The 16,615-nt window shown below is 42.7% G+C and overlaps 1 protein-coding gene across 1 annotated transcript in view; it reads right to left on the reverse strand.

Moving 5' to 3' along the window:
* The window catches only part of LOC135050030 (nuclear envelope pore membrane protein POM 121-like), a 212,763-nt gene that overhangs the window by 167,395 nt on the left and 28,753 nt on the right, over positions 1–16,615 (reverse strand). The window contains exon 3 of the mRNA XM_063956129.1: positions 15,058–15,189. Coding sequence (XP_063812199.1) covers positions 15,058–15,189 — 132 coding nt within the window. The remainder of the gene's footprint in view (positions 1–15,057; positions 15,190–16,615) is intronic.

The following is a 16,615-nucleotide window of genomic DNA, read 5'->3' on the forward strand; positions in this document are numbered from 1 at the left end:
TACAGCAGTGTTTGGTACCCATCGGAAGAGTATTTGATTAGCAATATTCCGGTGTTGGTTTGGAGCGTATTAATCGCTCGTGCGAATAGTTATGGACATAAGAAGTTTATGTCCATTTCTATGATTTGCACATACTCAGGTATGCGGCGGGAAACCCAGTTTCCCACCCACCTGAGCTGTTGGAAATCGTCACAGCCCACCTGTATGAATCACCCTATGACCTTTTGTTATGATGCAGGGCCGAATTCCTTCGGCCAATGGACAATGGGATTGTAGGACCAGGAGATTGCATTGTGTGTGGAGCATAAATAGGCAGGCCGACCGCATCCAGCTCTCACTCTCTCATCAACGGTTATCTGCTGATAATCGGGAGCTGGATATCGAGGCGCTGGCGATCATACCCTTTGTGCGTAAGTTCTCTCCATAATCATTGTCTTTCTGCGAGCCAATCTCTCTCTCTCTCTCTATCTCTCTCTCTCCTCTTTTTCTCTTAAATACCTTATAGTATTATAGTATTGTATCGTATTGCATTTAGGTCAGTGTAGTATTGTCTTTTTGTATTTATTGTTTAGTTCTGTGGTTAGGAAGTCTCTGTTATATTGTAGTGTATCATATGTACTGTTATCCCCTTTTACAAGTATTCTAGATATAATACAGTTAATAGGCCTTGGAAACCTAAACCAGTATCTGTGTATTTCCTATAGTGATAAGTGTTCATTTGAGCGTCGGTGACGCTCATGCAGCTTTGTAGATAGTCAGGTTCCACAAGGTTGCACTTACACCCTGTACTCACATTAAGGTATTCAGTGTATTTCATCGGTATAAGGTTTAACATAAAGGTATAGTGTTGTGAGCGTCTGCATCGCTGGTGACCTCCTCGTGGTCTCTAGCGTACGCTACGTTACAGCGAATCTTTCCCCTAGACATAACCAATAACGTGTCCTGTGATCACTGGGCCGTGAGCGAACGTGACGCTTGAGCGTCTCGCCTACGGCTGAGCGATCGTTACGCAAATAGCGTATCATTACGGTATTTCTTAAGTAAGCAGCGTACAGTGTTCTTAGCTTCATAAGGGTTGATTATACGACAAAGGAATTTAGCATTGTCAGCCTTTACCGAATTTGGTAACGGCAATCCAGCCGTAGAATGAGACTGCTAAATCGTGTTACAGATCCAGCGAGCAATAGTCTGCTTAGAAGCAGGAGCGCCAACCTTGTTGGCCACATACAGGACAAACAGTGCATCCGTTTTCCTAACCCGAGCCGTCCTGGCCACATAAATTTTTAAGGCCCGGACTACATCAAGGGACTTGGAATCCTCCAAGTCACCCGTAGCCACAGGCACCACAATAGGTTGGTTCATATGAAACGATGAGGCCACCTTAGGCAAAAATTGAGGACGAGTCCTCAATTCTGGAAAATCAGATAGGGGCTTTTGTGAGACAAAGCCGCCAATTCGGACACCCGCCTTGCAGACGCCAAGGCCAACAACATGACCACCTTCCAAGTGAGGAATTTTAATTCAACCGTTTCAAGAGGTTCAAACCAGTGAGATTTTAGGAACTGTAACACCACGTTAAAGTCCTATGGTGCCACTGGAGGCACAAAAGGAGGCTGTATGTGCAGCACTCCCTTTACAAAAGTCTGGACTTCTGGGAGAGAAGCCAATTCCTTCTGAAAGAAAATTGATAGGGCCGAAATCTGTACCTTAATGGAGCCTAATTTTAGGCCCATATCCACTCCTGTCTGTAGAAAGTGGAGAAAACGGCCCAGATGGAAATCTTCCGTAGGAGCATTCTTAGATTCACACCAAGATACATACTTTCTCCAGATACGGTGATAATGTTTCGCAGTCACCTCCTTCCTAGCCTTTATCAGAGTAGGGATGACTTCTTCCGGAATGCCTTTCCCAGCTAGGATTCGGTGTTCAACCGCCATGCCGTCAAACGTAACCGCGGTAAGTCTTGGAACACGCGGGGCCCCTGTTGCAACAGGTCATCTCTGAGAGGAAGAGGCCACGGATCTTCTGTGAGCATTTCCTGAAGATCTGAATACAAGGCCCTTCGAGGCCAATCTGGAACAATGAGTATTGTCTGCACTCTTTTTCGTCTTATGATTCTCAATAATCTATGAGATGAGTGGAAGAAGAGGGAACACATAGCCCGACTGAAACACCCACGGTGTCACCAGGGCGTCCACTGCTACTGCTTGAGGGTCCCTTGACCTGGCACAATACCTCCGAAGCTTCTTGTTGAGGCGTGACGCCATCATGTCTATTTGAGGAAGTCCCCACTGACTTGTTATCTCTGCAAAAACTTCTTGATGAAGTCCCCACTCTCCTGGATGGAGATCGTGTCTGCTGAGGAAGTCAGCTTCCCAGTTGTCCACTCCCGGAATGAACACTGCTGCCAAAGCGCTTAGGTGATTTTCCGCCCAGCGCAGAATCCTGGTGGCTTCCGCCATTGCCACTCTGCTCCTTGTTCCGCCTTGGCGGTTTACATGAGCGACGGCTGTGACGTTGTCTGATTGAATCAGAACCGGTAGGTCACGAAGAAGATTCTCCGCTTGACGTAGGCAGTTGTATATGGCCCTCAATTCCAGTACGTTGATGTGTAGACAAGCCTCCTGGCTTGACCATATCCCCTGAAAGTTTCTTCCTTGTGTGACTGCTCCCCATCCTCGGAGGCTCGCGTCCATGGTCACCAGAACCCAGTCTTGAATGCCGAATCTGCGACCCTCTAGAAGGTGAGCACTCTGCAGCTACCACAGGAGAGATACCCTGGCCCTGGGGGGACAGGCTTATTTTCTGATGAATTTGAAGATGGGACCCGGACCACTCGTCCAGAAGGTCCCACTGAAACGTCCTCGCATGAAACCTGTCGAAGTGGATGGCCTCGTAGGTCGCCACCATTTTCCCCAGTACTCGAGTGCATTGATGGACTGACACTCTTTTCGGTTTTAACAGGTATCAGACCATGTTCTGGAGTTCCTGGGCTTTTTCCTCTTTTGTTCCATGTCCAGAATCATGCCTAAGAAAGATAGCCGAGTCGTCGGAACCAACTGTGACTTTGGTAGATTCAGAATCCAGCCATGTTGCTGTAGCACTCTCAGGGAGAGCGACAAACTTTTCAGCAACTGATCTCTCGATCTCGCTTTTATCAGGAGATCGTCCAAGTACGGGATAATTGTGACTCCCTGCAGGCGCAGGAGCACCATCATTTCCACCATTACCTTGGTGAAAATCCTCGGGGCCGTGGAAAGCCCAAATGGCAACATCTGAAACTGGTAAAGACAGTCCTGTACAGCGAATCTCAGGTACGCCTGATGAGGGGGATATATGGGTACATGAAGGTATGCATCCTTTATTTCTAGTGAAACCATAAAATCAACCCCCCTTCCAGGCTGGAGATAACTGCCCGAAGAGATTCCATCTTGAATTTGAACCTTTTCAAATACAGGTTCAGGGATTTTAAATTTAGAATGGGTCTGACCGAACCATCCGGTTTCGGGACCACAAATAGGGTTGAAAAGTACCCCTTCCCCGGTTGAACTAGGGGAACCTCGACAACCACTTGTTGTTGACACAGTTTTTGAATTGCAGCTAAAACTATCCCCCTTTCTGGGGAAGAAGCTGGTAAGGCCGATTTGAAAAACCAGCGAGGAGGCACGTCTTCGAATTCCAGCTTGTAACCCTGGGATACAATTTCCATTGCCCAAGGATCCACGTCTGACTGAACCCAGACGTGGCTGAAGAGTCGAAGACGTGCCCCCACCGGCGCAGACTCCCTCAGTGGAGCCCCAGCGTCATGCAGTGGATTTAGTAGAAGCCGGGGAGGACTTCTGCTCCTGGGAACTAGCCGTAGCAGGCAGTTTTTTCCCTCTACCCTTACCTCTGGTGAGGAAGGAAGAGCCCCGACCTCTTCTGGACTTATGCGACCAAAAGGACTGCATCTGGTATTGCGGCGTTTTCTTTTGCTGTGGGGAAACCTAAGGTAAAAAAGTAGATTTACCCGCGGTAGCTGTGGAAACCAGGTCCGCGAGACCTTCCCCAAATAAATCCTCACCTTTGTAAGGTAAAACTTCCATATGCTTCTTTGAGTCGGCATCACCCGTCTATTGGCGGGTCCACAGGGCTCGCCTAGCAGAAATCGCCATGGCGTTGGATCTCGAACCTAGCAGACCAAACGTCTCTCATATATAAGACTGCGTCTTTAATGTGACCTAAAGTCAATAAAATGGTATCCCTATCTAGGGTATCAATGTCAGCTGACAAAGTATCCGTCCAAGCCGCAACAGCGCTACAAACCCAAGCCGACGCTATTGCCGGTCTGAGCAAGGCACCCGTATGAGTATAAATTGATTTAAAGGTAGTTTCCTGCCTGCGATCAGCAGGATCCTTGAGGGCTGCCGTGTCTGGAGACTGTAGCGCCACCTTTTTGGACAAGCGCGTTAACGCCTTGTCCACCCTGGGTGAGGATTCCCACCGTAACCTGTCCTGTGCAGGGAAATGATACGCCATAAGAATTCTTTTGGGAATCTGCAGTTTCTTGTCTGGAGTTTCCCAAGCCTTTTCAAATAACGCGTTCAGCTCATGAGATGGGGGAAAGGTTACCTCTGATTTCTTTTCCTTAAACATGTGTACCCTCTTGTCAGGGACAGAAGGGTCATCCGTGATATGCAAAACATCCTTTATTGCAATAATCATATAATGAATACTTTTGGCCACCCTTGGGTGTAACCTCGCATCATCGTAGTCGACACTGGAATCAGACTCCGTGTCGGTATCAGTGTCTGCTACTTGGGACAGGGGACGTTTCTGAGACCCTGAAGGGCCCTGTGACACAGTCAAAGCCATGGATTGACTTCCTGTTTTATCCCTGGACTCTGCTTTGTCCAATCTCCTATGTAATAAAGACACATTTGCATTTAAAACATTCAACATATCCAACCAATCAGGTGTCGGCGTTGCCGACGGAGACACCACAATCATCTGCTCCACCTCCTCCTTAGATGAGCCTTCCGCTTCAGACATGCCGACACACGCGTACCGACACCCCCACACACTCAGGGATATATCTATATGGAGACAGTTCCCCAATAAGGCCCTTTGGAAAGACCGAGAGAGAGTATGTCAGCACACACCCAGCGCCAACTGGCACTGGAAACAAAACTTCCAGATAAAACAGTGCATAATAAATTATATTATAATATATACACACACATATATATATATATATACACACACATACATATACACACACACACACATATATATACATACACAATATATATATTATTGCTGCCCAGGGCGCCCCCCCCTGCCCTGGGCAGCAGTTCCCGCTGTGTGTGGGAGCAATGGCGCGCAGCGTTACCGCAGAGAAGATCTGAAGTCTTCTGCCGCCTTTGAAGTCTTCTTTCTTCTTATACTCACCCGGCTTCTATCTTCCGGCTCTGCAAGGACGACGGCGGCGCAGCTCCGGGACGAACGCAGAGCCTATCATTTAAGTAGGTCTGCTTCTCTCCCCTCAGTCCCACGATGCAGAGAGCCTGTTGCCAGCAGTGCTCCCTGAAAATAAAAAACCTAACAAAATTATTTTTCAGAGAAACTCAGGAGAGCTCCCCTGTAGTGCTCCCAGTCTCCTCTGGGCACAGGATCTAACTGAGGTCTGGAGGAGGGGCATAGGAGGAGCCAGTGCACACCCATCTAAAGTTCTTTATAGTGCCCATGTCTCCTGCGGAGCCAGTCTATACCCCATGGTCCTTACGGAGTCCCCAGCATCCTCTAGGACGTAAGAGGAAGAAGAAAAAATTACACACAACAATTTGTATAGTCTTGCGGAAAATGAATATATTTGGACAATCAAAAAGTTTAACTCAATACTTTGTAATATAACCTTGGTTGGCAATTACAGAGGTCAAACGTTTCCTGTAGTTCTTGACCAGGTTTGCACACACTGTAGCAGGTATTTTGGCACACTCTTCCATGCAGATATTATCTAGATCGGTTATGTTTTGGGGCTGTCGCCAGGCAACACAGACTTCCAACTCCCTCCACAGATTTTCTATTGGGTTGAGGTCTGAAGACTGGCTAGGCCACTCCAGGACCTTGAAATGCTTCTTACGGAGCTACTCCTTGCTCGGGCGGGGTGTTTTGGGTAATTGTCATGCTGGAAGACCCAGCCATGTTCCATCTTCAATGCTCTTACTGAGGGAAGGAGGTTTTTGCCCAAAATCTCACGATACATGGCCCCATTCATCCTCTCCTTAATACAGATCAGTCGTCCTGTCCCCTTTGTAGAAAAGCAGCCCCAAAGAATGACGTTTCTACCTTCATGCTTCACAGTGGGTATGGTGTTATTGGGATGCCATTCATCATTCTTCTCTCTACAAACAAGGCGAGTGGAGTTTATACCAAAAAGATCAATTTTGCTCTCATCTGACCACATTACATTCCCACAATCCTCCTCTGGATCATCCAGATGGTCACTGGCAAACTTTGGACGGGCCTGGACATGTGCTGGCTTAAGCAGGGGGACCTTTCGGGCACTACAGGATTTCAATCCATGACGACGTAGTGTGTTACTAATGGTAACCTTTGTGACTGTGGTCCCAGCTCTCGAGGTCATTGACCAGGTCCCCCCCCCCGGTTAGTTCTGGGCCGATTCCTCACCGTTCTCAAGATCACTGATACCCCACGAGTTGAGATCTTGCATGGAGCCCCAGGTCGAGGGAGATGGTCAGTGATCTTGTATTTCTTCCATTTTTTTTATAATTGCGCCAACAGTTGATCTTTTCTCACCAAGCTGCTTACCTATTGTCGAGTAGCTCATCCCAGCCTTGTGCAGCTCTACAATTTTGTTCCTGGTGTCCTTAGACAGCTCTCTGGTCTTGGCCATGGTGGAGAGGTAGCAGTCTGACTGTTTGAGGGTGTGGACAGGTGTCTTTATTACAGGTAACCAGTTCAAACAGGTGCCATTAATACAGGTAACGAGTGGAGGATAGAGGAGCTTCTTAAAGGAAGTAGTAACAGGTCTGTGAGAGACAGAAATCTTGTTGCTTGGTAGGTGTCCAAATATTTATTTTCCACAAGAACATACAAGTAAAATTGTTTAAAAAAATCATACAATGTGATTTCCTGTTTTTTTTTCTTCTTCAGATTTTGGTCTCTCACTGTTGAAGTGCACCTATGATGGAAATTACAGACCTCTCATCTTTTTAAGTGGGTCAACTTGCACAATCGTGGCTGTCCAAATACTTTTTTGCCCCACTGTACATGCGGTGTATTTAGATAATCATCCTATTCCGCTTGTATTGCCGCAGGTGAAATGTACCACTCTAGTAACAGCTCTCTCTCTATATGAGGATTTCTTCATACACATATAATAAAGGAAAATGTTAGTGTATAACAATGAGTCAAAAAAAAAAAAAAAAAAATGCCGGAGGCTTCATGTGTGAATAAGTTTAATATTGAAAACATTTTCTGCTCTACTAGTGTGCATAAAAGAGGAGAAGAGGAGAACAATCTGGTTTTTGTGTTTTGATCTCCAATATTATGGTCTTCAGCAGCACCCCCTTTTTTGTGAGAATATATAATTTTTATTTTTTCTCTATCTATTAACATGAGGAATTGGGGAATTTGTAACTCACAGCACAGAAGTTGAGGGTTCTGTTCCCAACACGGCCCTGACTGCATAGAGTTCCCTTATTTGCGATAGGGTACTTTGTATTACAGTACACCCCTTGTAAGGTGACCAATGTACAAGGGTTCACATTCCACAGAGCTATTGGTCATACTAGTATTATAATAATAATAATAATAATAATAATAATAATAATAATAATAATAATAAACACCCCCCCCCCCCAATTCTCTTCTGCCTGATGCGCTATTGCCTACAGTGATCTAATATCAAGGATATTATACTCCGTATTCTTTTTTTATGGCCTCTGTTAAACAAACCCACACTCTTAGGGTGTGACAGACCTTACGGCTGGCTGTGCATCACCCCCTCGACATGGATCGCCAAGTGGATGGCTGTAAGTCCATTTAGTCAGCACAGGAAAGTAGTTACTTTTCTTTATTCTGATTTTTCCATTTGCATCATGGCGGCCTAGATGGTGCCGAATCTCAGTCTTCATTCCTGTAACGGATTAAGTTTGCTAGTGGTACTTGTTCCAATTATGATCCCAGATGAACTTGCTCCTATGGTGGTCGCTGCATTTGCAAGTTTGGCTTAAACTTCTTGACCATCCTTTCCCTGCTGGTTAGTTCTAACCATTTCACTGTTACTACTACTCCTTTCTGGAATCCTAAAGAAGCACTGAAAGTCTGGGGCTGCAGGGGAAAGGAACTTGTATAGCTACAGTTTAATTTAGATGCAAGCCCTAACCTTCAATCCCATGGTCCAGTGCTCCCCAGCATGCATTAGCTAAGAGTGTTCAATCGTAAGTGACCAAAAACACTTGTCAATAACTTACGAGTTATTCCATGTCAAATAAACCTGCAAAATGTTATTATGATACCCACCGACTCAAGATAGTCATGAAACCTGATACTACTACATAGCTACAAACCTCTAATTTTAACCCTGTGTCAATCAAAATATGTAGATTCTAGAAAAAATAAAAAAATAAAAAGTTTCATCAATTTAAGTCATTATACATGACTTTCTTTATTATTTAAACTGAACCTTAAATTATACTAAAGGCTGTGAAAGAAAATGGGATTTTGATGCTTATACAAGTATCTTTAAATTTAAATTCTCTTTGGAAACAAAAATCATTAGGAATAATTTCAGCCACCAGGAAAGTATTTTAATTAGTATATTTTTCTATATATGTGCAGATTTCTTATTACGCATAGGCGTGTATATCCCATTTTCGCAGGAAAATCTGCAATTTTACCATGAATAGCCAAAAAAAATAAAAATGTAATTAGCTACAATTTATCAGCAATAATTTTACCATGAACTTCACCTACTCTCCCTAACTTTGCACACGTGCAGAATCCCTATTTTTAAAAATGTCAAAATGTTGGGATTTGGTTTAGAACCCCTGGGGACTGCCCCAATGACTTATTAGGCACTTTGAAGTTTTTAAATGAATTGGGCAATAATGACGTCATTTTTGGATGAAAGTGCAAAGTGATGGAATTTTGGATTCAAGGTACGAGACAGGTAGATTGGGGTGCTTTATGAGTGGGACAAGTGTTCTTTAGGCCAATTGAAAGTGGGGGTTTTTTTTGCAATTCACAGTAAAATCGTAGTTTCAAGTAAAAACAGGTTATCAGGCTAACTGAATACCTTCCTATGTGTAATAAGAAACCTGCACATATTAAAGTGCTCTCCTGGTGGGCAAAATTATACTCAATGGTAATTTGCATATGTAGAGAATTAAACCATTAAAATACTCATATAGGCAATTCAATTATTTATCTTACACATCCTTTTAAAAGTATAATTTAAGGTTCAATTTAAAAAAAAAAAAAAAAAAAAAAAAAGGGACACATCTGCCTCTTTTTTTTTTGGCTCCAAAAAATAACCTATTAGATAAAATGGTGTTCAATAACATGTATGTATGTATGTATGTATGTATGTATGTATGTATGTATGTATGTATGTATGTATGTATGTAATTTTGATTGACACCTGGTCAAAGGGATATGTAGATCAGGGATAGGCACAGGAGATAGAATTGAATCCAAAGGACGACCAATTTCTGGTGCCAACGTACTTTTTCGCCAAGGGACAGATTAGAGCAATACATTTCAAATGTCAAATCTTTAGCTCAGTAAATGGCCCCGTCCCTATCCCAAGAGTACTCCAGTGACCCCTAGTGGATGAAAAAGAAATGGGAGGACCACCTCTCATTGGGAGAACAAACAAAATGTGATATTATAAGCCAATTTACATCTGTTCTAAAACGCCTATTACTTTCCAAAGGATATACAAATCATTTAATAAACTATATTTTCTTGATCTTGAATTCCTTCAGTCAAGTCCATTTGCAATATAGCCAGATCACCTTTAGTTTGTACAGAATAGATGCTTTTTTAGGTGTAAGGCATACCAATTACAAACCTTCCTACATAACTGTCAATGGTCACCGCCTGTAACTATCATACAATAAAATATTTTGTGCAACCCCAAATAATTCTATAGGGTCATTCCATGCCAGTTCACCCAGACATGACAACCACGACTCAGATTTTTATCAAACTTTGTACACTGGATACTACCACAGAGCTACTAACCCATGTCAAACTTTTCTGCTCTAGTCCTCAGTTTTTGAGATAGGGGGGTCAACGTTAAGAAAAATTGCTGTGACAAGCCACTCCTGATACTCTTTTTTTTTTCTGAGTATCATCTTAGGGGGGGGGGAATTTGACATCTCAGTGCCTGATCCATGTATTGCTTTGAAATTTTGACCCTTTGTCGATTGAAATATAGAGATTCTGGGGGGGGGGGGAATGTTTTAGCAATCTTGCTTAACTCTGCGAGTTCATTATACATTCATTTAGGTCACACTTTGGTGCAAAAAAATAAATAAAAGTTGGTTCAATCAGCATTATCAACCTAATGCAGATGAGTTATGTTCTTTTTTTGGTCTAAATTGAACCTTAAAGTATACGTTGAAAGGCTATGAAAGAAAAATAATGGGATTTTGATTGCCTGCACAAGTATTTTAATGTTTAATTATAATTCTCACTGTAAAAATTAAAAAATTACTATTGGGTATAATTTTGCCCGCCAGGTGAGCATTTTTATTTGTATATTTCTATGTGAATGTGCAGATTTCCAATTACACACAGAGGAGTATTCAACTAGCAGTGATAACCTGTTTTTTTCACAAAAAAATGATTTTTTTTTGACCCCTAGTCAATTAGCCACAATAATTTATCATCAATAATTTGTCCATGAATTTAACTTCTACTCTGAGCATGTGCAAAATTGGGGAAAAATAAAAATCTCTATTTCAAGGTAAAAATGTCAGGATTTGGTTCAGAAGCCCTGGGAGATGATGTATTTTTGCACAGACAAACAAACTGGATAGCCTGTAAAAAAAAAAAAAAAACCAAACACACCACTTTATGCCATGTGTCTTTTCAGCTGAGTAATACAGGTCCAAAAGGTGTCAAGATGTGATGAGTTTCCACTGCCTGCAGACTTGTGCTGGTGGCTGGATGTTTACTAGCACCATCACTAAAGTAGTGAACATACTCCAATTTAGTAATAGTTCTGCCAGGTGTTTCATAACTACCACAATGAAGGCATGCAGTTATGGCTACATGGTCACGGGTATCACATATAACACACAGACTGGCACAGTTTAAAGTGTCACACAATCATCTTGCCTGAACAGATGTAGCCATGCTAATTGTTGCCTCTCGGCAAGTGTGCCCACAAACGTACGCCAATGAAAACCTATGGAGCAAACGCCGGCTGTGAACAGTCGCAGCACAGCCCATCCGCACTATGCCGCGATGCGTATGCCATGCATCGCAGCATACATAAGCGTGGCTCTGTCTGAATAAAGCAAACAGGTGAAGTGTTGCTTATGAAGTGTCCCAGTGGAATCCTCGAATTGCATCCTGACACAAACTAATAATTTTCTGTAAAATCTAGTAAAGCACAGCTTCTGTTGCTGGTCAAATGGTTTCCTGCAACTGGCGTAGGTATTCAGCCTGCAACTTTGCGGTATACAGCTGGTCTGTTGCATCCTCAACAACACTACAAATAACGTCACGGAATTGATCCACAGTACTAGTGATTGTAACCAGTTTACTGTGGACCCACTGCTTATAAACAATTGTGTCATCATCCATGTCACTATCACGAAAAAGTTTTTCAACTATTTTCTGAAGTGCTTCCAGCCCTGGGCATTTATCACATCGATGAAGCATACAAGTTTGAGACTGAAAAACAAGGATTTCAGTTAGGTCTTTGTAGTCCATCTTCAGTGGTAGAGCAGCAACCAATATTTTTTTACGTTTTGATGATTTTCGCACACACAGAATGCATACCTCTTGCAAAAACACTAACACCACCATGAAGGTCGTAAGGAACAAACCTTAGACAATCGAACTTGAATGTCTGAAAACCGGTATTTGACAGCAAGATAAAGCTCTTTCAAGTTTACTAGGAGTAGCCTTTTCAAATTGAATTATTTTTCCTCCTGGAACTTTTACAGAAACAGACTCTTTCCAGGGCACATGAGAGAATGTTCATCTTCGCAAAACTGCTGTACCTGATGAACGATTTGTACAGAAAGAGCTTTCCCTCTATATTTTTTCAGGTTCTGCCAGTATGCCATGGGTTTTTTTTTTTACGTTTTCTTGATTGTTTTACTATGTAATCTGTGACATTAAATAAGTTAGGAACTCAAGTTATGTTTGTGTTATCATTAGTGTTAATTTTGTATGCGATACAACTAATTGAACGTCAACTTCATGATTTTGATTCCCTCCCTCCCCCCACTACGAAACAGAGTACCATGCTGATTTTTTTGTATGGTAGTAATGTATACCTTTATTAAGCACATAAAAAAAAAATTGGGATATCTAATGTTGATTGAACCTAGTGTTTAAGTCTTATCGAAAAGTGTGCGTTTTTACCGTAACTCAAGACTTACATAATTTGGTTTGTATTTTTGGATTCAGGAGGAAGAGTTACCTTAGGGGTGCAAATTTTGCAGTGATTCCTTACTAAACACCCGTGATACTTTAAATAAACTGAAGTAGAAAAGTTTGACATGGGTTAGTAGTTCTGTGGTAGTATCAAGTGTACAAAGTTTCATGAAAATCCAAGTCGGTGGGTGTCATGCCTGGGTGAACTGGCATGCAATGACCCTATATAAATTTTCAAAACATCATGAGTAAAGAAATTTAGAAGTAACACACCAGAAACTAAAGAGATAAGACGACAGGTCACATTTTATACATGTTGTGCAGCCAATTCTTAGTAGTTATAATATAGTACAAAATAAGACCTCTTCCATCATGAAACCTACAATTAATATTGCTTATACAGGTTGAGTCTCCCTTATCCAAAATGATTGGGACCAGAGGTATTTTGGATATCGGATTTTTCCGTATTTTGGAATAATTGCATACCATAATAAGATATCATGGTGGTGGGACCCAAGTCTAAGCACAGAATGCATTTGTTACATATACACCCTTATACACACAGCCTGAAGGTCATTTTAGCCAATATTTTTTATAGCTTTGTGCATTAAACAAAGTGTGTCTACATTCACACAATTAATTTGTTTCATATACACCTTATATACACAGCCTGAAGGTCATTTAATACAATATTTTTAATAACTTCTTGAAATAAACAAAGTTTGTGTACATTGAGCCATCAAAAAACAAAGGTTTCACTATCTCACTCTCACTCAAAAAAGTCCGTATTTCGGAATATTCCGTATTTCGGAATATTTGGATATGGGATACTCAACCTGTACCTTTATACCCCTTTCACATCGCACAGATAACCCGGTATCGACACGGCATGTTGCCGTGTCAAAACGGGTCAGTGTGCGATGTGAAAGCTCCTTTTGTGAATTAGCGGGTCGCCTGACCCGGTAATTCAACCCGGTAAAAAAGAAGGGTTATTACCGGGTTGAATACCGGGTCAGGTGCAGTGTGAATGGGAGCCGTTCCGATGCGACACGGCTCCCATTCACAGCATAGGGAGAGGCGGCGCAGGAGATGAGCTCATCTCCCAGCGCCGCCTCCACCCCCGCTGCGCCTTCCGCTGCTATGGCAACCGACCCGGTATATTGCCGGGTCGGAAAGCCAGCAAAGGAGCGCAAATGCCGGATCCCACCCGGTAAGGACACGTTTCTCTTACCGGGTGGGATCCGGCATTTGCGATCTGAAAACAGCATTAGTGGTCTGAAGTCCTATCGCTTGATTATGAGCCAGTGACGGGATGCAGTCATCATCCTGGCGGTCGCAATGCAGGTGGTCAGGTGCCTGACGCCGGAATCCTGACTGGATTGGGGTGACAGTCCAAGCAAGCCACCAGCCCCACTATCTTAGCCCTAGCTGCCACCCAAGGCAGGTTAGGGAGAAAGGTAAATGAATTACGCTGTCCCCTGTCAGGTATCACACTCCGTGTGTGATTCGCTTTGCATAAAATGGAAATACATTCTCCATCTAAGCTCTATGATAGCCATAAAAGAATGGGTTAAATCCTTAGCCAGCCAAGTACAGGCAGAAAAAGTACCCTACCTATACAGCTTTTACCTCCAACAATTGGAGGAAAGGAGAAAAAAAAAAAAAAAAAAAAAAAAAAGAGGGTAAAAGAATCATTTGGCTTGCAGATATAACCGCTGTACACACTGGTGGGCATTCTTTCTACAATGGAAATGCAATATTATTAAGGACATTCTTCCCAGCACTGCTGCAGAATTTCCCACAAGTGTTTTGTACTTGTAGGTTGCTTTGCCTTCCCCCTTCTGTCCACTTCCTCCCAAATAGCTTAAGTCTGGAGACTGCTGGGCATCGATTCTTTTTTTTTTTTTTATGGCAGTCATAAGTTTATAGAGCAGCGTGTTAATACGATTAACTTCCTTTCTTTGAAATTAATGGTAGCCCAACATCCAACCATGTGATCCATTTATATTTTCTAAGAACAGCTGGAGAAGTTCTCAGGCACCAGGGGAAGGAGTCACTATATACCTTCTACAGAAGTCCTCAGGGAATATATAGGATATAGCGATTGTTAGGATGCCGGCTGTCAGAATCCAGACAGCGAGTCCCACTGTTCAACGGTCCCGGTGGCGAGCTTTGCTCGCCACAGGTTATACTCCCACTCAGGTGGTGGCACGGACCCACCACCCGAGTGGTAATACGGGGCTGCGGTTAGGATTCTGCTGTCGGGATCACAACCGCAGGATATTAACCGCATACCATCCTCAGGTCTCTGCTCAGCTAACTGACAACACATTTTTTAGGGTTAACATGGGAGTACCTGAAGGAAATTCTAGGCAAATTATATAAAAGAACATTGCTGTACCCTGGTAAATTTAGAAGCATATGACTGCTAACCTTGTATTGCTCTCCAAGTCAGCACTATCATTGTATTCATCCTTGTTCATCCTCTTTCTGCTTTCTCTGATGGCATTAAGAACGGTTTCTTTTGCACAAGGATCTGGAGCTACTGGTAGCAGTTTATCCAAACTTAAGGTGAAAACAAAATTCCATTATTAGTCTCTTTTAGAAATAGTTTATGACTTAACTGCTAGTTACCAAAACAGGTTACATTTGCTGTTAAAGCCGAACAGATTTTTTCGTTGGCCTACCAGTTTGTCTGTATTGTGAAATAGGAAAATCATATCAAGTGCTTATGTCATTTCACGTTTAGAGTGTACATGTGTTTGCAACATTAGCATATCAGCTTGTGTAGGTTTGCAACAACTAGTTTACACCACTCATTTTACAGAAGTGAAAGGTCAGTGATCTGATTCGAGGCCATATCCTTTTTATTGCCCGACAGAACTTCCTTATAAGATCCTCTTCAGACAATCTTCTATCCAGCAATATATTAAGAGCTGCTAGAAAAAGGTACTTTTGCATAGAAATGTGTAGTCTTGAGATCCAACAGAGGTTGGCCGAACTGCTCTACGATACTCTGAAAAACCTCGTTGTCCAACTCCCATTTCCCTCGTCACACTTTCTGCCTGCTGGGAAAATCTGCCATTATATTGTTCTTTCCTGGCACATACAGTGCAGACAGGGATTTGAGGTGGCCTTCTGCCCATTCCAGTATTTTTGTTATCTTTTAGTAGCACTCAACTCTTGGTGCCACCCTGCCGGTTTACATAAGCTACTACTGCCACATTGTCTGAGAATATCTTCAGACTCCCCCCTAACAATCGACTTTGAAGATATTTAATCGCATTCTAGACTGCCTTCATTTCTCTGTGATTTGAAGATAACCTCATCTCTTGGGGACTCCACAGACCTTGCCAGTTTTGTTGTAACATATCTTCTCCCCATCCTGTTGCGCTTTCATCTATTAATACCAAGGCAATGGTGGTTCTGACAGACATTTTTCCATTGATCAACTCTGGGTCTACCCACCAGGACAGGGAATCTCTTGTTCTCCGATGTAATTTTACACGGTAACCTAATGAAACCCCTCTTCAAATGTACTTTAGTATGTCCCATTGCAATTCTCTTATCCTCCATCTTGACCAAGGAATTATCTATGGTGGAAGATATCATTCCCAGTAGACGCATTTCCATGTTATCTTGTTGCAAGTTTTGACAACGGAAGCCAGGTCTTGAATCTTCTATTACCTGCACTCCCAAAGATTGGATTTGCTGTATTGGTTCTAACTGACTTTGCACCCAATTTATTATCCAGCCGTGATACTGAAGGACACGCAGAGCCTTGTCCAGAGCTTCCTTTACTGTCCCTCTTGATCCTCCATATATCAATAGATTGTCTAGGTATGACCAAATTGCTATACCTTGTCCTCTTAGAAAAGCTGGGTGCCGTGAGAACTTCGTTAACGCTCTTGGGGATGTTGCGAGCCCAAAAGGAAAAAAAAAAAAACCACCAGGTGAATTGGAAATGCTGTCACTGGATGCAAAGTTTAAG

Source organism: Pseudophryne corroboree, chromosome 2 (assembly GCF_028390025.1).
Source record: "Pseudophryne corroboree isolate aPseCor3 chromosome 2, aPseCor3.hap2, whole genome shotgun sequence".
In the NCBI taxonomy this organism is placed as follows: domain Eukaryota; kingdom Metazoa; phylum Chordata; class Amphibia; order Anura; family Myobatrachidae; genus Pseudophryne; species Pseudophryne corroboree.